This window comes from Xyrauchen texanus, chromosome 36 (genome assembly GCF_025860055.1).
Source record: "Xyrauchen texanus isolate HMW12.3.18 chromosome 36, RBS_HiC_50CHRs, whole genome shotgun sequence".
Lineage (NCBI taxonomy): Eukaryota > Metazoa > Chordata > Actinopteri > Cypriniformes > Catostomidae > Xyrauchen > Xyrauchen texanus.
Genome location: NC_068311.1, coordinates 13,144,496 through 13,171,942, shown reverse-complemented (window position 1 = coordinate 13,171,942; position 27,447 = coordinate 13,144,496). Strand labels below are relative to the sequence as shown.

Sequence of the window (27,447 nt, the reverse complement as noted above, 5' to 3'; positions counted from 1 at the left end):
GTCTCTCGAGCAATTATAGGAGTCTATTTATGTACCCAGATATTGAATAAAACTTAAAGGGCATTGAGAAAAAGTACTATGAATGAACACTTTAATTCCAATTAACTATCATGAAATTACAAGTAATGCCAGAACAGGGCTGGAGATGCACAATACAGAGGTAATGTTCTGAATGTCAATATCTTGAAATTGTAGATGACGCTAGAGGTTGTTTATGTTCTAAGGTTTTAACTTATGACCTTTATGTCTGTCTCCATAAAACTGTTGGCTGTCAATACTGTAAACACTCATGAATAAGCTTCTACTAGGAGATACAAGAGCAAGGCCATGTAAAGAAGAACAGCAACAGAGCAGTGCTCCAGTCATTTTGTTAATATAGGTCATAGCTGATAGAATATAATGTTTATTATGGTATTAAGCAACTATATTGTATATATATATATATATTTCTGCACTGGCCATTGAAAAATGTATATATGCCAACCACTTTTATATGCACACATTGATACTTGCATTTTATCCAGTGCTTTGAACAGGAAAAGGTGTTAATTTAAGTGTGCTGTGTCCTAGTATGTCATGCAAAGTTGTTGTACTTTATGGGCAAATGTAAATCAATTTCTCTTGAAATGTGTTGCTAGATTGCAAAGACAAATTTTGGGGGAAAAACACAGGCATATGAGAAACTTTAATAACAAATAAAAGGCAAAGCACAGCTTAAGCTCACCCCTAGATATGTGTCAAAAGCTAAGTGCCACAACATTATGCACTTCCATTATTAAAAAAATAACTTCCACTAAGTGACAGCATTATATTATTTCTAAAGGCATGGGCAACACAAATAGCAGCTAAAACTCTTTAAGTAGGCTTAAATAGTGTCAACAGCTAAGAACATGCTTCTTTCTTGGAGCAGAGCTCTTTCTAGTGGTGCTTTAGCAAAAGTGCACATTTCACTTCAGACAAGAGGTTGCCCATTAGCACTAATTAAAGCTCAGCTTCCACCCCTCAAACCATCACATTAATTACTTCTTGACAAAAGACAAAACTGGCCCCATGCCAGCAGTTCATGAAACCTCCCCCCATAACATAGTACACAGTACAGGCAAACTGGACAGTAATATAGGAAATTAGGCACAGCAGTGATGCCCTCTAATGGGCAGGAGTCCACAATGGAGTTGCAGCAGGATTGCTCAGACATGACTAAGCAAGCATCCATTGAAGAACACTGGTGTCCTTTCCACCAGTAGAAATTAGATGACTGTCGTCATGGAGAAAGGCAACGTTGGTCACATGGCTGCTATGCCCACCATAGGCATGACTGGGGGCCTGAGGATAAAAAGAGGATCGAAAAAAATTAAACGCTGGATGATCTGATTGAGAAAAACCATGTACAATATCACTAGGGCTAGGACAAGGCGCAGCTGGTCTATCCACCTTATTTAGTAATGCGGAAGTTAGCAGTGACTGCATTTCAGTCGAATGTGTATAAGATCTGCTGTTATTGACCGCAATGTAAATAAATAGAAGGACAATAATACCAGAATTTAGTGCTAAAGGTTTATAAACTATCACAAAACCAAAGGATGTACAGCAGAATGACGGCCTAATGTTGGATATTTTTCTAACTTCTGCATTTATAGTAAACAAGTAAATCATTCACTTGTGTTTTTTTGAAGAGATGGTAATAAAATCTGCTTCTTTACTGAGATCGGGATGATGCAGTGTTTCTTGTCTCCATGTAAACCTCCATTCATATGTACCTTCAAGACCTATGATGATGCCTTTATTTGTTTATTTTCAACGCTTATTTTCATAAGCTATATTGAATGGGAGATCTGCGTGTCTGTTTACTATGCGCCACTAAGAAATAGAGAATGATCTCTGACAAGAATGGAGAGTAAAATGTGTTTATTAATTTGCCAAGATGCATTATGTGGTGCAAAGAAAGTTAAAGCAGCATTTTCCCAGTGGCGTTCTGCTCTCTGATGTTTGTGTATATTTGTGGAGGCGTGTCAGATGGCACAGAGGACTGTCCATTCTGCCTGTGCAACATTGTATGATTAAACGATGGCAAAATTCAATATATGGTAAAATGATATGAGTACAAAACCAATGAGTATATGAAAATTATAATTAATGATAATAATAATAATAATAATAATAATAAGACAACATATATTGCCAACCTGTAATATAAAGCAGCATATTGTAATATTTTTGTATCGCTAAAATAGCCGAAAGTGGCTGATACAGGAAGTGGTCCACATTCAAGGTTGATAACGGCAGTGCCCAAGTTTAGCTGCAAAATAAGGTGGATATGGGCAGGTATGGCAGACCTTATTTAAGAGTCAAACCTGCTGCCCCCCCCTGAAATCCACAGTGCCCCTCAGTTTTCCAATGGAAATCTTTAATCAAATATGGTACTGCAACGAGTCCTCATTGAGACCCATTGGGGCAGAAATGCCAATTAATGTAGTGCCAAACCAAAGGTAACATTAGCATTAGTGCGCACCAGCAGTGTGACAGATTGTGTAAATTATGAGCACTATAGGTGAACATGCGTGTAATAGCACGAATTGCAAATTCAAGACAAATTGACCAAACAACTTGTTCCAGAAGAGCCAGAGAAGTTGGCAATCAAAAGATAAGGGTAGAGAAGATATTGTGTGTTTTGTATGATGACAAATTGTATGTCAAAAAGCCATGACTCTTGATTTTTTTTTTTTAAATTTTACTTTGATTTAAAAAAAAAAGAAAAAAGTATCATTAGTTTTTTAGTACTGTGTAAATGGCATGTAGATAGTGGTTTCCATACCTCTCCTTCATGATGTTTTTCAACAACACAACATTATAAAATAACATTTCTATTTTGATTTGTATCTGCAATAAGTCTAAATATTAAGATAAATCGTTCTTATTTAGAATATTATAATCAACATTGTTTTAGGGTGCCGCCTTGTGGTGGAATAATGTAAGGACACCACATATTGTTTCAGTGGGTTTGAGCTTGAATAATAAGTGGAACGAGTTGAATGTAAAAAAAAAAAAAAAAAAAAAGGGTCGCTAATGGCTAGGATTGAAATTATTTTAAGAATCTCACCCTTAGCTGGGAACAGGGGTTAGAAAACAAGTGCACTTTGCCAAAATCGTCAGCTGAGGCAAGGAGTTTGTTGTCATGTGACTTGCATACAGCATTAATGTCTGTACCATCAGCACCATCTGGCCAGATGCCTAGAACAAAGCAAAACAAAAATGACACACACAAAAGCGAAGACAAAACAAACAAGAAAAACACAGACACACACAAAAAAAAGACAGACAAAAGAAAAACCACAAAATAAATGCAATGCAAAAAACTAAACAGTTACTGTAGTAAAAATAATTAAAAAGTATGTTACAAGACATCACTTCAATATTTCACAGCAGTTTCCGTAACAAATAATTCGATGATAATAAAATGGTTTGATGGTTTTAAATTGACTTCATGTGCAAGACGTGACTCACCAAACACGCTGAAACCCAGCACACAGGTGGAGGTGGCCCACTCTTGGTTACGCACTGCCTCTGCACTAGTTATATGCTTCCCACTGGATGCTTCCCCTTTTTAACAGGACACAAGACACAGGCCAGTAAGACAATACAATCTGAGCTGCCACAAGTGTATGCTAATAAAACAACTTACAGTATAAGATCTCATAGTCCCCTGAGTTGGTTACAATAAACTGGCTGTCGGTGGACCAGTCGAGGTGAGTGACAAAACTGGAGTGTCCCTAAAAATACAAGGAATAGAATATTAACTAAATGCTAACTGATCTCTTTGGTCAGGACTCGTGAATATGGTTTAAATCTGCTTTGGAATTAAAACCAAATGTTTGAAAATAACATGAATTTGTTTGTTTCCTTATAGAACTCACAGTGCATTTGCCAACACGGCTGTATTTTCTGCCGTTCTCAGTAACAGAATACATGTAAACAAAGTTGTCATGGGAACCAACAGCCAGGTAAGCCCCATCTATGAGAGAGAAAGAAAGAGGACGCGAGTAGTGATTCTTGGGCACATACTGTATGTTTCATATACTTGGCTGAAGTAAGTTTAAAAACAAAAGCCAAGAAACAGTCAGACAGTGAATGAAGGATAAGACATGACTAAAGGCTCAAAGCGGAAAAAACATTGAACACACCTGGAGAATATTTAACGACGGAGATGATTTCATTCCCATCTGTATGCATAGATACTACATCCTGTGTGGCAGTGTCCAGCACCAACCACCTAGAACAAGTAACAGGTTTGGCACAATTTAAGCAGTCATGAAATTAATCAATACTACATCTTTAAATTTGCAGTTCAGAAGTGAACATTCTAATTGTATTTGTTTCCCTGATTCAATTTTATTATAATAAAGAAATGGCTAGTACTTTCGAAATGTGATAAAATAATTTAGGCTCACATGAAAAGACTTCAGCCATATCAGTAACCTAATAAAAGCGGTTTTATTAACCGATCATTTGAAAAGTCGAATACTACTCTCACATCTCACTAACTCTATTATTGGATACCCTTGTTCCAAGAATAATTTAACCATTACTGAATGAAGAGCACTATCACAACAAACAAAAAGTTACTGATTGTATATTTAGGTTTTAATTATATTGGATTACATCAGCTGTCAGCTCTTGAGGTCACAGGTACAACCTCATTGTGAAGTTCCCATGAGCAAACTTACCTTCCCGTCATGGTGCCCACAGCAAGCACATTGCTACTGGGATGAAAGCTGACAGAACGTCCAGGGTCCTGGAGCACCCCCAAACAAAAATGATCAAATTAACATTCAAATGCACATACAAAGACAAAACTCCAGTCTAAAAATGTTATTTGGTCCCAAAAGTCAATGTAAACACAATAGACACTTTTCCATTTCCACAAAAAAATTAATCTTCCACAAACAGAGGAGAAAATATTTGTAAGATTTTTCCATTTGAAAAGTTAGTTGGTGTTCACAATAACCTCAATGGTCTTGCTCCATAGAGGCAGATGGGAGCAGGTGTCCCAGAGATAGACCTGCTTGTCTTGACCACATGTCACAAACTGCTCAGTACTGGGATGCACATCCAGGCCCCACAACTCATCAGTGTGACCCTTTCATTGAGAGAATACATAGAGACCAGGGTTAGAACGGCAACTCCATCTCAAGATAAAATCTAGTATCACTTTTCCATTCATACCTGAACAACTGGTGTGAGGGTACCAGAGAAAGAGCCCCGTAGAATAGCGTTTCGGGTTGTTCCCACAAACAGCTCGTCTAGTTTTCCCTCTGCTAAAGTGCGGACAGGGCCAAAAGCCTCAGGAACCTGATTATGCAGAGGAAATGATAAGAATCTAATCTGTGCATCTCGGCAACAAAAGGATTTGTACACATTGTTCTAAATTGAGTGTCACTGATGCTGCTAGATCTAATAAAGAAGTCAAATTCAATGCCTGCAATGCATTTCAGTACTATGATAACACACATCCACAATGTTCTTTCAAAACAATAAAATTATTGCTTCCATATGTCACCTTCAATATGAGTATGCAATTCCACTCTGCTCTGCTCTCTGGATTTTATTATGAGAGTTACGTATTCTTGAATTTCAAAGAATTGTTATGTAAGAATAAGAAAACAATAATTATACCTCAATCTCACTCTTTTTACGGTAATCATGGTCCCAAAGCAGCACTTTGCGGTCTTTTCCTCCACCAGATACCAGCGTTCCGTCCTTCAGCACACATAGAGAGAAGATCCCACCCTCATGGGCTCCTGAAACCACCTGGCTGATCCGGTTTCCACCTTTAAATCAAAAGTTCATCATCAAATCAGTCACCATAAAGTTAGTGAGTATCTCCACCAACAGCAATCAAATACATTGTATGAACTGTTTTGTCTGTGCCTGAACATAAACAATAGGATTACTTACAAATGTCATACATTTCAAACTTACAAACTGGCATCTGCATGAGTTAATCAGAGTAAAGAAACACTTTAAATGTATAAATGGCATAATTATTTCCTGACCTTTAGCCCAGATATAGATGTTTCCGCTAGAATCCCCAGTGATTGCATCGCCATTCTCAGCAAAAGCAACACACAGTACATACTTCGGTTTTTCATGTTTCTGAAATCAAACCAAAAAATAAGAGTAAAAAAAATTGTTTGCATACTGAAAGTGGGCCTTATTCAAGAAACATGTAACGCATTTAAAATACAAAATATTAGTAACTGTATATCACTACAGTAACACTTCAAATAATTGGTAATCAGAATAAAGTTACATTCAAAATGTATTTAGATTACTTTGCATTTTATTGTCATTAATTCATTTAATATTTAGTCTCTTCACATGGAAAACATTTATAAATATAAATGATGCCATTCAAAGAGCGTTTGAACAGCGGTGAAACACTTGGTTATGATGTGTTACATTCATACGGGCAGACAGAAGTACGCTTGAAGTGAGTTTGGGGCAACAGAAATAGATATAAACCTAGTTTAAATTGTCATGTGAACGTTTACCTTTATGCTAATCTAACGGATTACATTACAAATTACATTTTACAGTATGTCTTTTGTAATCTGTAGTGGAATAAATTGTAAAAGTAACCCTCCCAACCCTGTCCAATTCAAATCACGAATTATTTCTCTAAAATTCTATAATCTGATTACTTTAAATCACAGAACTAATTACTTTAATTTTAAAATTACGTTCTTAAAAACCTTTCAACTCAAGTTATTGTTACACACAAGTCACACTTAGCACCTCACATTTCTCCTTCACAATGACTGGCTACAGGGCCATAATTCATGTATTCTACATAAATAATACATTAATACATTATAGGGTAACCCCGTAAGGTACTTAACAATAATTAAATTAATTGAAAGTCAATAACAGTAATCTGATTACAAGAAATTAAAAGGTAATGCATTACACTACATTAAGATTACAGTAAAAAATTACTTTGTAATTGGATTACACCCAACACTGTTGATAAGGCCCAATAAGTCCAAAGATAACACTCAACTGACATTGTTTCAGATTATTACAAGTTAATGATATAAACCTCAAACAGTCCCTGGCGCTTTGTAAGAGTATTCCCTTCCGTTGTCCAAAAGTTGAGATGAGATTTTCCACAGGTGACAATCAGGTTGGCTTCAATGGGGTGGAAGACAGCACCAAGCACAGAGTCGTTGGAACACTGCAAAGTAAATTTGACAAAATCTTTGTTTTCCTTTATTTTTTTTCCTCTAAAAGGAAGTGGCAAAATGTGAGAGCACATCCTTCTGAAAGCTTATATGATTTTTGTAAAAACATCTGATAAACATCTTAAAGTAGTGGGAAACATCTGCTGAAAGTTGTTCTAAACATCTGACAGTTAATGTTTCAGCGTTTTGGAATGTGTTGCAGAAAACCAAATGCTTTAAATTTAATATGAAAAAGCATTTGCAACCCAATTTATTGAGTAAAACAGGGAAAATATGTTGGGCGAGACTTGATTTTATCTGTCATGAATTGATCGGCTGTAGCCTTGTGGTTTAGAAATAAGAACTGGGAGACATCAGCCAAAAAGGAAAGTCACTTGAGAGAGCAAGTGCATTTTGATGAAAGATTATGAAGACACATTTTTATTTAATTTAATTTTGAATAACATGCAACTATTTTCATTGTCAATTTTGATATCATGTTGACTTTTATATATCATGTTGAAATTAAATCCTTCAGATAAAAATGCACGTCAAACAGACGTCATGTGTTGTACTACCAGGGTTTTAAACCACTTTGTCTGTGAACAATCAAATACTGTGAACAAAAAATTCCTGTTATAAGAAACATCAAGTGTACAGTATAAAAAGACATACTGTAACACACAAGCCTCACTATGCTGGGAAATTGTACAGTTAAGGCCAGCAATACTGCTTTTTATTAACTTAAAAAAAAACTATAAAGCATGCAAGGCGCCCAGTCTCACCTTAACCTCCGCCAGTAGTTTTTCTTTCTGCCAGTCCCAAACAGACAAAATGTGGTCATTTGCATCATCAACCGCACACAAATGAGTACCACCATTCTGAGAAGGGAGAGATATTAAAGCTATGTAAAACACATTGTTCATTCAGTCATTCAAAAGTATTCAAATACTCATTGTGTATACCAATTTGTGCACTTTGTGTATATTTTAGAGCAAATACTAGCAACAATAAACTGCACAGATCATTTATCAAGAATCTAAAATGGTAAGACCCTTACCGATTTGGAGAAGGCAACACAGGTGACAGCGCGGTCGAACACACCCATCCCAATCATATGTAGGGTATTTAAACTGACAGAGTCCCAGACACGGACATGAGGCTGCAAAGGCTTATGGGAAAAAAAGATTAGAAGTTATGAGAACACAATTAGACATATTTGTCTAAGATCTTATCTGATACACATTAGGGATAGTTCTGATTGCACTGAAAATGGCAATACTAATGCACTAAATGCAAATTGAGTATCTAACATGGACTGAGATAACGAGGAGTATCCTAGGGATTTGTCTTGGAGTGTTGGTTAAAGCCACAAGGTCAACACATTTTTATACTCCTAAAGAATGTAAATGTTAACTTTACTTTGCCATCTTTGGATGTTCCTGCAACTTGTCCTGTTGCTATGGTAACCATGTCTGGATGGATGGCCAAACTGCAAAGAGAACATTGTCAGGATCAGTGCTAGTCAGAAAAGATTTCCAATCTCTCTCTCCAGGGAAGTGAAAACAAATGCAGTTTGATCCCAGAAAAAGCAGAAGACTGTGACGGTTTTGCAGCATAGAGATTTCAAAAGTCAAGAGACAGCATTCCAGACATCCTTTTGCATATTCATCAGCATTATTTTAATTAGCAACAAATTCTAATATGCTAGTTTTACAACAAATAGCATGTTTGCTGTGCTGATGTAAAGTTTTGAATGGTTAAAAGAATAGTTTATCCAAAAAAGAAAATTCTGGCATCTTGCCTTATGAGTTTCAAAACTAACATTCAAGCGTGAAACACAAAATTAGTTACTATCAGCTGAATGTTCACATAGCTCTTTTCCATAAAATAAAAGTGAATGGTGACAACTGTAAAGCAAGATTGTTTTTTTTTTTTTTTTTACTAAATTTCAGTCTGTTCCTCACAAAAGCTATGGTCTTTCTTCAGAAGATTTTGAATATAGCTCACAAGTAATACTGGCTACTTTTAATGCTTTTATGGTGTTTTGTGTCCTTTTGGAGGTTGGCAGCCCTGGTCCACATCCATTATATAGAAAAGAGCAGATTGGACATACTGCTAAACTTCTCCTTTCAGGTTCCACAAAAAGAATGTTGGATAAGTGGGTGAGTAAATGGTAACAGAATTATACTTCTAAGTGAACTGTATTACTGTATCAAAAGCATTAGCATTGCCTAGCAGCCACAAAACAAGAGAAAACAGAAGGCAAAACAAATTTCAAATCAGATATTGATTGCAGGTTTATTTGAATATACTGGCAGATTTGCTTATCTTGAAGATAACACTCTGTTAACCGAAGGCAGATCTGACTCTAAAAATGCAAATTTGCTGAGAAACTTGAAACACTTCCTGCGTACATTGGCTTTTTTTGTTGCATGACAGACAGTTGTACAATGTGTTTTCTCACTTCGATGATAAGCACATTGATAACATTTATGGACCTTTAAACAATGACCTCGTTTGAGAGTAATCTGCATACATGACTATGTTCCCTGTGTGACATCACAGATTGAAAATTTTATTTCTATCTCTCAATAGTTTACTTAAAAAAAACACTGAAGCTGAACACTGACATTCCCGTCTTACAGGAAATCATGCACAGAATGAGCAGTATGGCTGGTGGCATTGTCATGCTGGAGGGTCATGTCAGGATGAGCCTGCAAGAAGGGTACCACAAATGGTGTCTTCCCTGTAATGCACAGCGTTGAGATTGCCTGCAATGACAACAACCTCAGTCCGATGATGCTGTGACACACCACCCCAGACCATGAAAGACCCTCCACCTCTGAATCAATCCCGCTCCAGAGTACAGGCCTCGGTGTAATGTTCATTCCTTTGACAATAAACGCGAGTCCGACCATCACCCCTGGTGACACAAAACTGCAACTCGTCAGTGAAGAACACTTTTTACCAGTCTTGTCTGGTCCAGCGAAGGTGAGTTTGTGCCCATAGGTGACGTTGTTGCCTGTGATGTCTGATAAAGACCTGCCATACAACAGGCCTACAAGCCCTCAGTCAAGCCTTTCAGCCTATTGCAGACAGTCTGAGCACTGATGGAGGGATTGTGAATTCCTGGTGTAACTTGGGCAGTTGTTGTTGCCATCCTGTACCGGTCCCACAGGTGTGATATTTGGATGTACCAATCCTGTTCAGGTGTTGTTACATTTGGTCTGCCACTGTGAGGACGATCAGCTGCCATTCCGGTCTCCCTGTAGTGCTGTCTTAGGCATTTCACTGTATGGACATTGCAATTTATTGCCCTGGCCACATTTGCAGTCTTCATGCCTCCATGCAGCATGCCTAAGGCACATTCATGCAGATGAAAAGGGACCATGGGCATCTTTCTTTTGGAGTTTTTCATAACTGTGACCTTAATTGCCTACTATCTGTAAGCTGTTAGTGTCTTAACGACCAGCCACAGGTGCATGTTCATTAATTGTTTATGGTTCATTAAACAAGCATAGAAAACATTGTTTAAACCTATACAATAAAGATCTGTTAAATTATTTGGATTTTTACAAAATTATCTTAATAAAAGACAATCCTAAAAAAGGGGTTTCTTTTTTTGCTGAGTTTATATTGTTTTATCACTTTACACCTAACAAACTTATTTTTGTGAAATGTTTTGCATTAAAAGTGTGGGATATATAAATGGAATACATTTTTTTTAAGTGCAGCTTAAGTGTCCAAATAATTTTGGGGGCCACTGAATATATTAAACTCTATTTACATAGCAAATGCAGACAGCTCAGCCCAATTGCTTATAATTTGTATATTTACCACTTGACATCATCATTATGGCCCAGATAGTGTCGTTGTTGCTGCTCCCCTACATTGTAGAGCACCACTACAGAAGCATTGAAGTACACAATCTCTCCCGTCGGCAGCAAGTAGAGGTTGGAACGACAGTCTCTGCCCCTATAACCGTACCTAATGGAGTGTGTTAAGAAATGTAAAGTTTGCCAAGGACTTATGTGCTCTTTAATTAGTGTTGCATTTTCCCACTCTTGCCAGGGGTCAATTCTGTTTCAGTTCAAGTAATTTAGAAGATGAGCTTAAAGTTAATTAAAAGTCAGTGATGCATTTAATTATTAAACAAATCCACTTCAGAAATGACCTATAATTAAAATTCTGCATTGTGCTAATTATTGAAAAACAGACTTCAATCTAGAAGCCCGTCAAACATATCCAAAAAAACAAAGTGTTTAGAGATGCGATCAAATATTTATATATTTGGATTTGAACTGCAATTAAATTATTCATTAGTAACATTCAGTTTAATAACATTCACATTTCAGGGAAATACAAGGATACACCCATTGAAGCTTTAGCTTTCTTTCTGGCAGCGCCACCTTTTGATCAAGGCTGTAGCTGCCCCTCAGCTGGTCTGGAATATGCATGGTGATTGGACGCCCTCTTAAGAACATTCTCACATAACCATCATCTGTTCAAGAGGGACAGAAACAGATGCAAGCATTAGTCATTTGGTTTGTTAAATTATGATTTTTTTTAAATCATTGTGTCCCTATGGAGAGATCAATGTTCAATTAGAAACCAACATGCTTCTTTTAAACCACTCTTAGATGTATTATATCAAACTAAAATGGTTATCATCTGTAATGTAGAAAATAACCGGATCCAGTCAGAGTAATTTGAGAGTCTTCTCCCATTACACAAGGCTAAGTGTCTCTCTGAACTAACAACAGTTAAACAAACTAGGCCTAATACATGCATCCAGATAAAAACAAATTTCTGCCTCTGGAAAAGCAAAACTGTAATGTTACAATTAAAATCTATACTTCTAAAGTTTTCTGAAGAAAATGTGATTGGTGCTTGCCTATGTAAAACTCCCCACCACAATGCAAAGTGGGTTTTTTCACCTGCTCTATTGTCCAAATAAAAGTTAAATTAGTTTGAAAAGTAACAGCACATCACAAACGCTGAAATGTAATAATTATTGTCAGCCAGCGGTTTGTTCAAATCATGAGCAATAGTAACAATGATATTTGCCTAGATAAGGACAACTTGTAATTTGTCTTGGCCTTTATAATGTTCAAATGAACAATAAAACACTTTTACTTTGCATTATATGACTTCAGAATAGAAAACACTGTATGAAAACTTACCAGCATTGAAAGTGCACTCTTTGGTTTTGCTGAAAGAAAAAGAAAAATAAGCTTTTAATTCATAAATTCATGGACCAAATTGCAAATTTAAGCCAAAAATGGCCCCATAAGTTAAACAAAATGGGAAAGTTTTGTTTGTTTTCTTTGACATTCTTCTTGTGTGAGGAAGAATAATTCAGTGAGCTCAGTCTTTATTTTCGACCCTGCTTTCATATGGCCTCACTTATTCAGCTGTGCAGTGACGAGAACACTGAGTTAAAGTGACAGATGAAGAGGGTCACCCAAAACTGCTATCAACTTCAATACAGGCAGTTTCAGAGCAGTGTGCAAGACACAAATCAAAAGATTTGGGAAGGATGGGGGGGGGGGGGGGTTCCAAAAACAACCATGCACTTGCACAAACTTGCAAAGAATGTAGATGAAATTAATGAAATAAAATACAAAATGAAGTGCAAAACAAAGTTGTGTGCATTTGGAATCAGCACACATTTTGTATAAGCTTTTCCTAACCACACACCCTTCCACTTCCTGTGTGCTGATGTAAGACTGGTTTGATTGACAGCTTGTTTCAGACAGCAACATATACACCACTGATAAATTAGATCTGTCAATCCAGTATTGATATAAGGAATTTGCTGGAAAAGGAGTGTGAAATTCATGTACACTAATGGGGAGTGTGTGAATTGGATGGCAAATATTGTCCTTGGTTTGAAGAACTAACCTTCTCTACAGTGCAGGGCAAAGCAAAGGCTGTTATGTAAAGAAGAGACAGAATGATTGTGGGTGGCGTTGAATAGAAAAAAGCCCCACAATTCTCTGCCTGTGTCCTGACAATACTGCTGAAGCCATCCAAAACCTTCATTAAAGGAAAGCTTAAACCAAAGCAGTCAACACCAAGGCAAGCCTCATCCTTTTCAGAGTGGTGTGGGATACAAATAACATGACATTCACACAGAAACATTATGCCTAACTGTATAAATTAAAATAATTATATTTATAAATGGATCTACATGCCTGATTTTAGGTTGAGACAAAATGTTAGCTGACGTGGCAACAAAGCCATTTTCCTATTAGCAGATATGCCTACTGTAAAAATCCAATTTGCCACCAAGCACTCTATGTTGTGTACAACACTCAATATAATGCTGTACATTTGTGTACCACTAATGTGTGGGACCGCGAAGGAAATGAGAGCCATACTAATACTAGCTACTAATGCACAGACTATGCACTCATCCATCCATACCATAGACAGTGCTAGCAAGATGTTTCGATTTGACAATGCATGCATTTTATGCAGAAATCAACACACAAGATTTGCATAGTATACAGTTTAACGGATTATTAAAGTCTTTAAATAAGTCAATCACTGACAGCTTCCATTAAAAACATTTGCATGCATTCAATGGACATGATGTTCTGCTAACCATTCCCCTTCCTGCAGTAGAGCACTCACTCTAATTTGCCTTCAAAGCTATGTGTGTGTGTGTGTGTGTGTTACAGTGGGTGGGTTCCATGTTAAATACACATGGCTTAGTGACAATCTGCACAGAATGCCAAATAAGCAATGGGCTGAGCCAATTAGTAAAAATGTTGTTTATATATGGCATGCTTCAACTTCAGTAGAAGTTGGGAAATCAATAACCATCTTTTGTTTTGACAATACAGACAGCAATCAAAGCCAGATGAAAATATGCAAGTTTTTGCAAGATGACTCATGCACAAATCCTTCAGTGCAATAAGAATAAACAAATAAAACTGGATAAACCATGAAACAGGAAGGTGAACTCTGGATCTAAAACGTTTAACATTTACCAATAAGAATCTTTTAACATATATCCTTTTGAAGTACAAAGAAAATACATTCATACCATGAACTCATTACAGGTGTGCACACTTTATCAACAAAAGTCTGTGCCTGCATTTTCAAAAGGATGCTGTTGAAAACATTATGTTTGCCTAACTCTGTTTGCTTTGTTGTAGGAAGATGAAACCAACCACTCCATAACCAAACTTACCTACAAAGAAAGCTAACAAAACTTTGTCTTTTGATGGCAAGAAAGAGTTAAACACAAAGGCTGTTACCTTGTCGACCTCTTCATGGTGTTTTTCCGTTATGTAGTTCAAGAGCTAGCTGGAATTTGGAGAACCGTCAGGCAAAAGACTCAGTTCCTTGTTTGAGTTAACTTCAGCTCTGCAAGAATATAGACCTAACTAGCCAATGACAGAACACTTCCTCACTAAACATGACATCCCCATTCTGGGTAACCACTCCCCCACGTGCTTAATGCTGTAACATCATGCACAATGTGGTCAACACTGTTTCAGTGGTGAACGTGTCAACCAACTGCCTGCACGGTCTTAACCAATCAGGAAGCCACCTATAAAACACTCCTATCAAGACAGATTATCTACTGCACAAACACCCTGCAGATGCTCATTGGGGAAACTTGTTTGAACTAAACGTTAACCATTTATAAACTTAAAGTTTTCATTTGTTTGTGGTTTAGATCACTAACAACAAAGAAATATGGCGACAAGCTTTAATATTTCTCTATTCAGTATGTGTGTACATAAATTACTTTTGGGAAGTTGACATGTCCTGGGCTTTGACATGCAAAACTATTTTTTACCCATTTAAAATGAATGCAGCTTTTAGAACCTCAGCAACTGAGAGACTAAATTGAATATTTGTAATTTTAATTTAAATATTCCTTTGTCACACTGCAGGACCATTAAATGACTATTGAATTATGAACTACTAATGGGAAAAAAGGGAATTAAAATGATAAAGAAATGATGACCAGTAATAAGGCTTAATGATAAGATACAATTTCCCTTACAGATTCCTATGAATTTTAACCTCATACCTTTATGTTGATTAAAAAAAAAACACATTTCTGACCCAGTGCAATGCATTTCACATGCTTTGCCTGAAACACCATGATAATAATAATAAAGTACAAACTGATAATACAAGTGAAGTCACTACTGGATTTTGCTTGTTACATTTTTTAAGAATATTCTGGGGTCAATACATGTTAAGCTCAATCAACAGCATGTGGAATAATGTTGATTACCACAAAATTAAATTTTGACTTGTACTTTTCTTTAAAAAAGAAGCAAAAATCTGAGTTACAGTGAGGCACTTACAATGGAAGTGAATGGGGCCAATCCGTAAATGTTAAAATACTCACCGTTTCAAAAGTATAACCCAAGATGTAAACACTATGAGGGTTAACATGATTTAAGTGTGGAAAAAAACACTTACTGGCTTTTTCATGTGTAAAGTTATAGACATTTTAATGTAATGTAAAACAAACCCTAAAACAACAGTAAAAATGACAATTCAAACAACTTTAGAGCTCAAATGAAACAGGTTTTAACAGAAGATTTAATGTTATTGCTTTATAAAATTATGAACATTATTCCACAAATGCTGTTGATTGAGCTTAACTTCTATTGAACCTGGAATATTCCTTTAATGAGAATTTTCTAGTGGTGGGAAATACTGGTGGCTATACAGCTCTGTTAGTATCTCGTTCAATAACACTGCTGTATACCCTGAATATCAGGTTTAATGTCTTTCCTGGAACTCAATTCAAACACATCCTAAAATATTAATGACTATTTGTTCATTCTTCCTAAGCCTCCTTTGTGCATCCACAACAATGCACCTCTAGAAGTGAATATATCACTTTCTATTCAAATATAATATATTTTTTAATGAGGAACAACACAGCACATAATGGAAACCTAATAAGTGCTGAGTGTCTCTCTGACCAAAGGGCAGATGTTGTCATCTAATTAGACATGGAGGCATAGACACAGTCTCTATTTTTGTCTGTCTTGACCCAACATCTTGAGAAGAATAGAAATAATACACCTGTTTTCAATACACCATATCAGTTTCTAGAAAAATTATTTACAATAGTTTAGTGCACTTTAGTTAGGTGAAAAAGAGTGAGATGACTATACTGAGCTATTGTCAAAGGGTCCATAAATTAAGACCGACTATACATATATAGTGTATATATATAATACATTATACTACTACTAAATGGCTACTTAGCAAATAAGTAAATAAATGGACATAACATTATCTTTCGTGTAGAAATTAATTCTTGCGATAAGACAGAGACCATACAGAAGTTTAGGAGGGAGTGAAGGAGTTGGGTTGCCAGGGACAATTGTCAATCAAATCATCAATAAAACTGAAAGTTGTAGTGGTCATATTCCAGAGAGCAGTGTAATCACAGATAGTAGACACTACAGTATACACTGCAGAAATGTCAGTACAAGAGAAATGTGATGCATTCTTGCAATCGGTGTGATTACCTGTCTCTTTTTCCGCAGGTTGAGCTGCTGGATGTGGTGGCTCTGCTGCGGGAGTCTGCCATCTCCTTCTTCACTGTGGATAGACGCTCTGTGGACATGCTCTTCCTGATACACAGAGACAAGAACATGAGATTGAACAGAACAGGTGAGGCACACAATGAGATATCAAAGACATCAAAGAAATAGGAGAAGTTGAGAGAGAACAATGCAGACCTTGGTCTTGGCTGATATCATAATACAGTCATGGTTTTAGCATTGAATACTGAGCAACTCTTTTAAGACTTCACCTGCCTTGAGGTATTATCTTCAAAGCCGTTCAGATGTTTGCGGTGTTAACAATAGCATACAATAATACAAATAATGCAACATATCTGAATACTGTGCACATTTTATTACATTCGGTGTGCAGAATTGTGTACCATTTCAAAAAGAAGGCATGCAGTACATAGTATACAGATGTAGTAGTCAGTATGTGGAATCCTAGTATAAAAACAAAGGCTGAGAAATGTTCAGAAAAGCATACCATATTACTTCAATATGTTCTGCAGAATGCACATTTTTTAGTATGCATGGAATGGGATGACCAACATCTGCTTAAATGGGCACATACAACAGAACACTTTGATGGCATGGAATACTGTATTCCACAATGCAATGTGCTCAAGTTGACCTTCCATTTTTAGTGTGACGCGTGAAACGCAACAATCTCCTTCTTTACTTGTTATTTGATCAGACTGCCAACACAAAATTAGAATTAAACAATGAAAAATCAACATTTTTTTAATTTTTTTTTATTATAGAGTACCTGCAACTGGATGCCACTTGTTTAAACATGTAACATATTGAGGTCATGGAACAATGTAACATACTACTTAATTATCAAAACATTTGTTTTACTGTATACTGCCACCCTCAGGTCAAATAGCAATACTGCACATATTTTGTTAAATAACTAAAGAAATAGAGGTGTAAAAACAATGACGATTTTTTTAACACTCTAATGCTATTTTCACATCTGATGCCAGAATGCCTTCCAATAAAACTACATTAACAAAATGTGTATTGATAATATGCACTAAATAATGTTCAGACATCCTGCATATATCTCTCACCTTTTGATAGATATCAACATCTCCTTCTTAGGAGAGGAGGGAGAGGAGGGATAGCCACTCAAGCGTTTGGTCTGGACATAGCCATTGGTAAGAGGCTTGGATGGCAGAGCTTGCAGTATCTGCCGAACTAAAACAAAAATGAATAAACAAAGGATCTCAGGTGAGATGACATGCAAATGAAATTCACCTCCCACATGGAATCTTTTTATGGCAACTTAACATTGGAAACACTCATTTACATATTACATTACATCCCTGTAGGTTTTGAGATGAAGACAACTTAATAGTTAAGAACCTTGCTATGTTCTATCAATAATGTAAACTTGAGAAAGGTATCACAGGTTGCCCTCCAATCTTCCAATTGGCTGTTGCTTTGGCTCTAAGCAAAGTACAAAGACCTGGTTGACCTCTATGATTAAAAAATAGGCTCTAATTATTGTGGTGTGGACATTGCCACACTTTCAATGTGATAATAATGGGCTTGGTTGGCTTATGTGGTACAGTTAACCCCTGCTGGTAGATGGCGTGATTATATCTTTCAGTGGGCAAATATTATCATTCTCAATTGATGACCATTCAAAAGTAGCCATGTATTCCGATTATTTATTTATTTATTTATTCCAAGAAACATATAAATCACACATATTTAATTATAGTAAATGTTTTGCCAGTAACTGGAGTGCTGAAATTAAATTCCTGTCTGCTACCTTTCATCAGAGCTCAGGATAGCCTTAGTAAAGTGCTTGGGACTGTGTGTGTTCTTGCCGTGCCATCAGCTACTAAAGCTGGAATGGGAATACTAAATGAGAGCTCTCCCCTAGGTATTACAGACCTTGGTTTAAACTGATAGACATGATGGAGTTCTGACCTTTAGTGGGTCCCCCTTTCTTGCTGCTGGCCTGCGTGATCTCCTCACAGCAGCCCAGCCGTCTCAGAGCATCTGCCAATGCTGCCTTCAGCAGCTGAATCTCATCCTCCTGCAGCTGCACCCTCTGCTCTAGGTGAGATAGACGGTCATCCATCTCCATCCCACTGCCAGATGATACGTTATCATCTGCACACAACAGAGAGAGAGAGAAAATAAGGGAAACAGACAGATACAGTATAGTGTTGAAATTGGATGCCATTTTATTATTAGCATTTAGCATGTTTATCATAGGAACTGTGTTCCTGTGGTTTAAATGGTAAAGCATATGGCATTAGGGCAACACCACGACCATCGGTTTGAATCCTAGGGAACACAACTACAAATGAAATGTATGAACGCTAAGTTGCTTAAGAATCTTCCTAATCTAAATGATGGATTTTGTGTGAAAAGCCACCACATCAAATAAAGGTGTAAGCCAGTTTTATTGTGAGATATTATGTCAAAATATCTGTGAGAAAGATTACGTGATTAACCAAAATAAATTGTACATATCAATAAATTATCAAACAATTTATATCAGTAGTTCTCAAGGGTAGTGACTCAAAAACAGGTCACAGGTCTGTTCTGATATGGTTGTTATAAAAATAAAAACTCTCTAATCATTTACTTAGCCTTATGTTATCCCAGACATGTATGACTTTCTTCTGCTGAAAAGAATGACGATTTCTAGAAGAACATCTCAAACTTGTAGGTCCATACAATGAAAATTAATGGTGGCCAGAACTTTGAAGGTCCAAAAATGACATAAGGCACATGACCATGTCTTTAGAAGTGATATGATAGGTGTGGGTGAAAAACAGATCAATATTTAAGTAATTTTTTACTATAAAGTCTCCTCAAAGACAAAGACAAAACTGAAGTCATTGCGTGTGGAAACAAAGATGAAGTTCTCAAGGTGAATGCATACCTTGACGTTAGGGGTCAAACAACAAAAAATCAAGCTTTGTTTCCAGTCAAGACCTAGAAAAACTTGTGCATGCTTTCATCACCAGCAGGGTGGATTATTGTAATGGACTCCTCACTGGCCTTCCCAAAAAGACCATAAGACAGTTGCAGCTCATACAGAATGCTGCTGCCAGGATTCTGAGCAGAACCAGAAAATATCACACCAGTCCTCAGGTCTTTACACTGGCTCCCAGTTACATTTAGGAATGATTTTAAAGTATTATTACTGGTATATAAATCACTCAATGGGCTAGGACCTCAATATATTGCAGATATGCTCACCGAATATAAACCCAACAGATCACTCAGATCATTAGGATCACATCAGCTAGAAATACCAAGGGTTCACTCTAAGCAAGGAGAGTCTGCTTTTAGCTATTATGCCAGCCGCAGCTGGAACCAGCTTCCAGAAGAGATCAGATGTGCTCCTACAGTAGTCACTTTCAAATACAGACTCAAAACACATCTGTTTAGCTGTGCATTTACTGAATGAGCACTGTGTGTCTGACTGTTTGTACTGTATTTTATTTTATATTCTAAACTGTTTCAATTATGCTTATTTTTTTTTTATTCTTATTTTAATCTCTTCTAAGTAAAGCACTTTGAATTACCATTGTGTATGAAATGTGCTATATAAATAAACTTGCCTTGCCTCCCTGCCAGTAAGTGGCGATATGCATGAAGATTGTAAATCACCAAAAACAAAAGAAGAATGTGGAAATGAAAGTGGAGATTTATAGAACAACAAAAGGACTTAAATATTTAACAGTTTTTTACCTAAACCGATTATATAAATTCTGAAGATATGGATTTAACCACTGGAGTCATTTTAATTACTTTTATGCTGCCTTTATATGCTTTTTGGACCTTCACATTTCTGGCCACCATTCACTTGCTTTGTAGTGACATACAAAGCTGAAATATTCTTCTAAAAATCTTAATTTGTGTTCAGCAGTAGGAAGAAATTCACACACATCTGGGATGGCATGAGGGTGAGTAAAGTAAAATTTTTGGGTGAACTATTGCTTTAACAGCAGAAATACAAAACCATATACAGTAGCATACATAGTCAAATATAGTTTGTATAGTAAACTAAATATACTTATAGTATGAACTTTTGAAAGGGAGGAGGAAGGAGAAAATCATGTTCCATGTATCTTTTGTTGTTGAAGTTAAAGACTTTCAATCAAAGTTTACGCTATTTTGGCTCATCTGGCTGTCATTTCTTTTTTTTGTGTTATTCATTTTTTTTATTGATTCATATATACACCACAAAGAAAAACCCAACACATATACAATGACTAATTTCACATTCAAACCTAGATTGGGAATCTAATCTAAAAGTGTTGAATCAAATTTCCAAAAGATCTACACCCCTTTCATATAGGTCACCGAGTGTAGTAAACCCCCTCACAATCCACTCTGACCAGCAGAAAGACCTTTTAATATTTAATTTATGGTTAAGCCATATGCCCGAAGCAACATTTAAATAAATGTCCGAATTAAACACTCTGGACACTTTTGTCCATACCGCATGCAAATGCGAGATTACGGGGTGTGACTCAACTACTCCGGTTAAGTTTAATAGAAAGGCTTTGTAATGGCAAAATAAAAAATAAAAATAATGGGCAAAACTTTCTGTTCAATATAAAACCAGGGAGGGGCTCTCTCAGGTGGAAGCAACCAATGAGCCAAATGTCTGAGAACGAATGCATAATAAAACAAAATCTTGTGTAGGCCTTTCCCAACTTTGTCAAGTGGCCGATGTAATTTATTAAAATGTAATCTGGGATGATTACCATTCCAAATGAAGGACTTCGCTATACTATCAAATTGCTTGAAATTAGAGAGTGGGACATCTACAGGGAGAGACTGTAACATGTAGCTAAATTTTGAAATACAATAAATTTTAATAAAACTAACCTTCCCAATCATAGATAAATGTAATGTAGCCCTGCTGTCCACATCGCTCAAAAACCTTTTAATTAAGGGGTCAAAATTAACTAAACAAATCAAACAAAGTTGCTGAGAATAAAATGCCCAAATACTTAATGCCCTGTTTGGGCCACTGGAAGATACCTGGCTGGAAAGCAGTTACTGGGCAGTATGCTGTCAGAGCCAAAGCTTCAGATTTAGACCAATTGACTGTATGGAAATCAGGATTTTGTAAAAGGGAAACATTAAAGTGCCAACGATTTCTTTTTCTCCGTATGTGACAATACCTCTAAACTCACCAGGGCATGATCTGAGACTAAGATGTTTCCAAATGAACAATCAACAACAGATGAAATGAGGGACTTAAAAAAAAATCTATTCTAGAATAAATCTTATTGACTGATAAAAAATGTATTGTCTCTACCAGATGGGTTCCAAAGTCTCCAAATATCTGTAAGACTAAGATTTTTACACATCCTGTGAAGCGTCAATGCTGCTCTAGGGGGCTTACACACTTTTGGTTCACTATATCATAAAACAAACTCCAGCCGCTAGGCGGAACCAACACAAAAAGAAACGTCCAGCTTCCTCAGACAGTCAAGTGTATATTTAGCAAGTCAAGTTCACTTGGGGGCCACATGAGAAACACCAAATGGCTTACTCACTCCAATGTTTTTATGAAGAACATCGCTTGCTGTAGACATGTAAATACTTTGCGGCCATCCTTAGCATCTATTCACAGTTTGGCCGGAAACATCAGTGCAAAAGCGATCTTCCATTGGTGTTGGTCTGGGAACAAGAAAATGTTGTGGTTTTTCCAAGACAGCTTTCCTTTACTCCTCGCCTCACGCAACACAAGATGATCTCAGAGATTTGGCCAGAATTGATGGGGGCCTGTCTCCCCCTCCATGGATCTACGAGCCGGGACTCTGTGAGCTCGCTCAATTTCAATCTTATGGCCTGTTATGTCAAGCAGACTCGGGAAGAGCTTGTCTAAGAATTTCACCATATCTCGGCCATTCTCATACTCAGGAATTCCAACAATTCGAATGTTGTTTCGTCGATTGCGATTCTCCAAATCCTCCAGTTTTTCCTAAATGTGTTCCAAATCCACCTTGGTCGCTAGCTGATTAGCAGTTAATTCCCTCTCCGATGACTCCAGATAATCATTCTGTCCATTGACGTCCAACAACCTTGTAACCAACTCAGTGAATTTCATCTCCATGGAAGTAATCGATCAACGTATTACAGCAAGATCCTCCAAATCTGCAACGACTTTCTCCAGCATTGCCGACATACTCATCAAGTCAAGCTGGACTTCTTTCAGTTCACCGTCCGAATTGAGTCCTGGGCTTTTGGTCTGTTGCTCTGGGGAATCAGCCAGAGTACGTAAGTGTCTTTTAATATCACCAGAGTGTGAGGATTTTGAATTTTTTGACATATTGTCTTCCTAGAACAGTTAAGAATAGTAATAAAATTAGTAAAGTGCGCAGAGCTTGCCATTCACACGTCCGCTCCTCGCATGGCATCACGTGACTCTCCTCTGGCTGTCATTTCTTAAGATCAGCAGTCAAACACCATATTTGACGATAAATTATATTGAATTTTTAGGCTAAATTTTGTGTTACTGTAGGCTGGTAAATCAATATTTGTAGGGTCGGCAGGGTTCCTTTTAAAATGTATTCCACAACAGATTACAGAATACATGCTGAAAATTTAATTTGTAACATATTCTGTTAGATTACTCAAGGTTAGTAACGTAATCTAAATACTTTGGATTACTTCTTCAGCACTGACAGATTTTTTCACTTGTTTTGACTATAAAAACTCTGCCAGTACAGTAAGACAAAACACACATGTTAAAAATACATTCTCTGAAAAACCTAAATATCTTATGCAGTGTTGTTTCTAAAACAAGATTAAGCACACTGCTCTTGTTTTAAGGATTTTGAGATATTGTTACAGAAAAACTATTAAAAAATTCTCATGAAGAATAAGATGTTTGCCCTAATATCAAAAGTCTCAAAAGAGAAAAAAAATATATGATGTAACATGTATTTGATAAAAAAAAAAACATGGTTTATTTCTATTTCTGCTGCTCCAAACTTACTTCAAACTTAAAAATTTTTTTTACCGCTGTTCAAATGCTCCTTGGATTGCATAATTTATATTTAAAATGTTTTCCATGTGAAAAGTCTAAATATTAAATGGAACAAGTTACTTAAGTAATCAAAATACTTTTTGAATGTAACTGTATTCTGATTACCAAATATTTAAATTGTAACTGTAGTGGAATACAGTTACTAATATTTAGTATTTTAAATACGTAATCCCGTTACACTCCCCGTCAAATAAACATTTTCTAAATATCATATTTCACAGTTCTTGATTATCTCAGTCCCAAGGGTAATGCAACGGGCTGCACAATAAGTGCGCATATCAAATCAACTTCTTTTAATGCCTGCACCTAAACTAAACACACTGAGATCACAGTAGTAAAGTACCATAAGCAGGTGGCAAGAATGCCAACTGCAATAATAAAAGTCAAATGAGATGGGAGGCAAAAGTAAAAGGTAAGAGAGGGAGGGTAGAGGACAGGAGAGGAGAGGATGGGAGATTGAAGATGAAGGTATAGGGATGCTGAAAGACAAAAGCCATCTGGAGGAAACGGGATGCTCAGTGACCGATCCAGCTGAAATATTCATTGAATCCACTGTGCTTGTATTTCCACTCCTACCTGCCATTCCAGCCAGTACAATGTCTGCCTGTCAATCACCCACTCAGACAGCCTGATCTGCTGTAGCTCTCTAGCGGTTTTCTAAAGTGTTAAATGCCTTCCCGGCCAAGGCTTCAATGTCCCACCTTCCCCTGGCTTGCTGGATGATTGATCCAGTTTCTGGACCTCCCTTGCGCACCCTCCCCCATACTTTACCACTCTGTGCTGTGAATAAAGACAAGGGTGATGTTTGTAACAGGACACTGTTCTTCACTGCCGTCTCCAATGCGGTAAAAACTGCTGGTGGTGCTGTTGTTGGAGAGAGAGGGTTGGCTGGACTCCAGACCTGTCTGATGCATTGGCTAGGCACTACCAGGAAGTGCACTGACCAGCCTCTCCAATAGCACACAAAAAGTGTGTCCGTCTGTTTGACAATATACAATATCTTGTTTTAAATCCCTGGGGTGTATGCTTGTTTTCTTACAATCTGATTCACTTCTATTCACATTAGGGATTTTTGCTGTAACAGTCAAATTGCTACTGTCATGTCCAAACATAAAATCTCAGATTATAAGATCCAACATCTAAAATCAATCTAAACCAGGCTTTTTCCAAACATTACAGACCCAGGGACCCCCTCATCCAGACTCTCTGGCAACCCATGGACCCCTAAATAAGACAGATCATTAGTTGATGTCAGGGGTGGACTGGGAAAACAAATCGGCCCAAGATTTTAAATAGAAACTGGCCCGGTACTCCTGATGGCCAGTCCACCCCTGATCGGCCCCAAAGTGCGTCTTCCCACAGGGAAAATGCCCGGTATGCCAGATTACCAATCCAGCCCTGGTTGATGTGCATTCAAATTGTTAGAAATGTCATAAACATATTTTTTTTTTAAGAAAACAGACCATAGACCCCCAAGGGTTGAAGACCCTGGACCTAAAGAGTAGACACAGACCCATGACAGAGCATGTACCATGTTTTGTTTGATGTGCACTAATGGGGCTGTACAGCATGGACTGATATTCTCTCTGACACACCAGACTACAGCCTCATCATATGATGACATCTGTTGTTCATCACATGATGATGTCCCATCCATCTGTTGTTCAGCCAAATCATCTGTCACAGAAATAAACCTACAGGAAAACCCAAACAAGGACCACAATGTAATGACAGTGGGATGTAGAGCCACTGATACTTCAGCTCAGATTTTTGTCCTTGAGGGACCCAGTAATTCACAAAAACAATTTTGAATAGTAATTTCTATGAGAAGACAATACTGTAAGATATAACAGTATAGGTTGTATATCTATATAAGCTGTGTACAATGGCTGCTAGCATGAAGACTCCATAGTGATAATACTCAATTTAATAAAAAATCTTCAGTGATGTGAAATGAACATGTTAATTTTTTATTGTTGAAATGCCTTTATATTGTGCTTCATGCATTTTTATGTATTTATCTTTCATATTTAATCACATAATATTTAGCTTTTTTGTTTTTGTCTTACTATGCATTTTGATAGTCGTTTTTCAGTAAATTAATTCAATTTTGTATTCCCAATAGCTTGGAAATAATTCCTTGTAATTCCCAAAGATGTACAGCACTTTGGCTCAAGCATCTGTCATTTTTAAATGTGCTCCATATATAAACACAGCTTGAGTAATGTTTCCTAATGCTTACATCGTCTGTAACTATATATCTACGATTAAGGGCTTTGGTAAACTCACATATCATCAAGACATAACCATCAGCAGGGATACAAAACTTTTACCTATAGCTACATTTTCTTCTGAGAGAGGCAATATTATACACTAGATTAGATTAATATGTTAGTATCAAAATAAATTAAGTAAGTGCATTCTTTTCTCTAACACATTTTTCATAGCTGAATGAAATGATCAAAGGCCGAGTAATTTAGCAAGCCAAATCAGGTGTGCTGTCTTAGAAATGAGGCCTGAATCAAACCAGCAGTTGATGAGGGGCACCCACTTCATATCAAACTAGAAAATGTAAACACACAATCTTGAAGTCAAACCATAAAGAATTATAGACTTTATGTTAACAAAAATATTTCACATCATACAAAAGCCTGTATTGCTGTGTAGATTTTCTTCCTTTTACCTTTACACAGACGAAACTACCTGACACCCTGCCGCAGATATGCAATCATAAGAAAATGTGTTTTAGAGGAGTGCGTAATTTGCATGTATACAAATCCGATAGGTAATTTAAACAAATATAGTCGCCAGTAATAGGACTGAAACGGTTTCTTTTGTTGTATCCGCGCAGGCAGTGACGCACTGTGTTACGTCGATTCCATAACATTGCGGGAATGTTAATGTAGCATTCTGAATGGCATCATGATGCCAAAACCCCGCAACATTCGAAACAATATTCGAATCAATCACATTTGCGCGTGGGACGAAAATAAACTCTCTCGCGCGCATTTATTGTACATTCAGTCAAGTCCCTGCCAAACTTACCGATGCAATATCGAAGAAGAAGGTTGTTTGTATCATACAGGTTCCCACATGACGCTACTCGCTCCGACATGTCGTTGTCTTTTGATCAAATCCCTTAATATTTCTTTCTTTCTTTCTTCTTCTCTTTTTTTTTTTTTTTTTTTAATAACCGGTCTCCAGGTCCACCTGCCTAGCTAGCACTTTCCTGACATACGAGTGAACCTTCAATACCTTTCCACCGAACAGCCAAGGACTACATGTACTGCCTGCGTTTCTATAGCAACAGCCTCACCGCTTATATGCTACCCTAAGGGAATGAGAGCATGTTTACTTTTGGAGTCCCATAATATGCAAATACTTCCATCACGAGCATGAAGTAAGATATTTAGATATGATATTATCGACATGGTTGGGGAGTAACGAAATGTAACGGGATTACGTATTTAATATACTAAATATAACTAACTGTATTCCACTACAGTTACAATATAAATAATTTGTATTTAGAATACAGTTACATTCAAAAAATATTTTTATTACTGAAGAGGCTTTGCATTTTATTGTCATTTGTTTCATTTAATATTTAGCCCTTTCAGATGGA

The 27,447-nt window shown here is 36.9% G+C and overlaps 1 protein-coding gene across 1 annotated transcript; it reads right to left on the bottom strand.

Moving 5' to 3' along the window:
• Positions 1-60: 60 nt before the first annotated feature.
• LOC127630045 (echinoderm microtubule-associated protein-like 2) lies at positions 61-27,016 on the bottom strand. Its single transcript, XM_052107445.1, has 22 exons — positions 26,868-27,016; positions 18,722-18,907; positions 17,854-17,980; positions 16,742-16,846; positions 12,404-12,432; positions 11,592-11,721; positions 11,058-11,207; positions 8,640-8,709; positions 8,278-8,388; positions 8,003-8,098; positions 7,097-7,231; positions 6,051-6,150; positions 5,671-5,825; positions 5,221-5,346; positions 5,003-5,134; positions 4,722-4,789; positions 4,179-4,267; positions 3,912-4,009; positions 3,680-3,767; positions 3,502-3,597; positions 3,098-3,228; positions 61-1,323 (listed from the first exon to the last, which is right to left on the bottom strand). Exons 1-22 carry the CDS (start codon positions 26,935-26,937, stop codon positions 1,198-1,200), a joined length of 2,418 nt encoding a protein of 805 aa, XP_051963405.1. The 5' UTR covers positions 26,938-27,016; the 3' UTR covers positions 61-1,197.
• Positions 27,017-27,447: the final 431 nt, after the last annotated feature.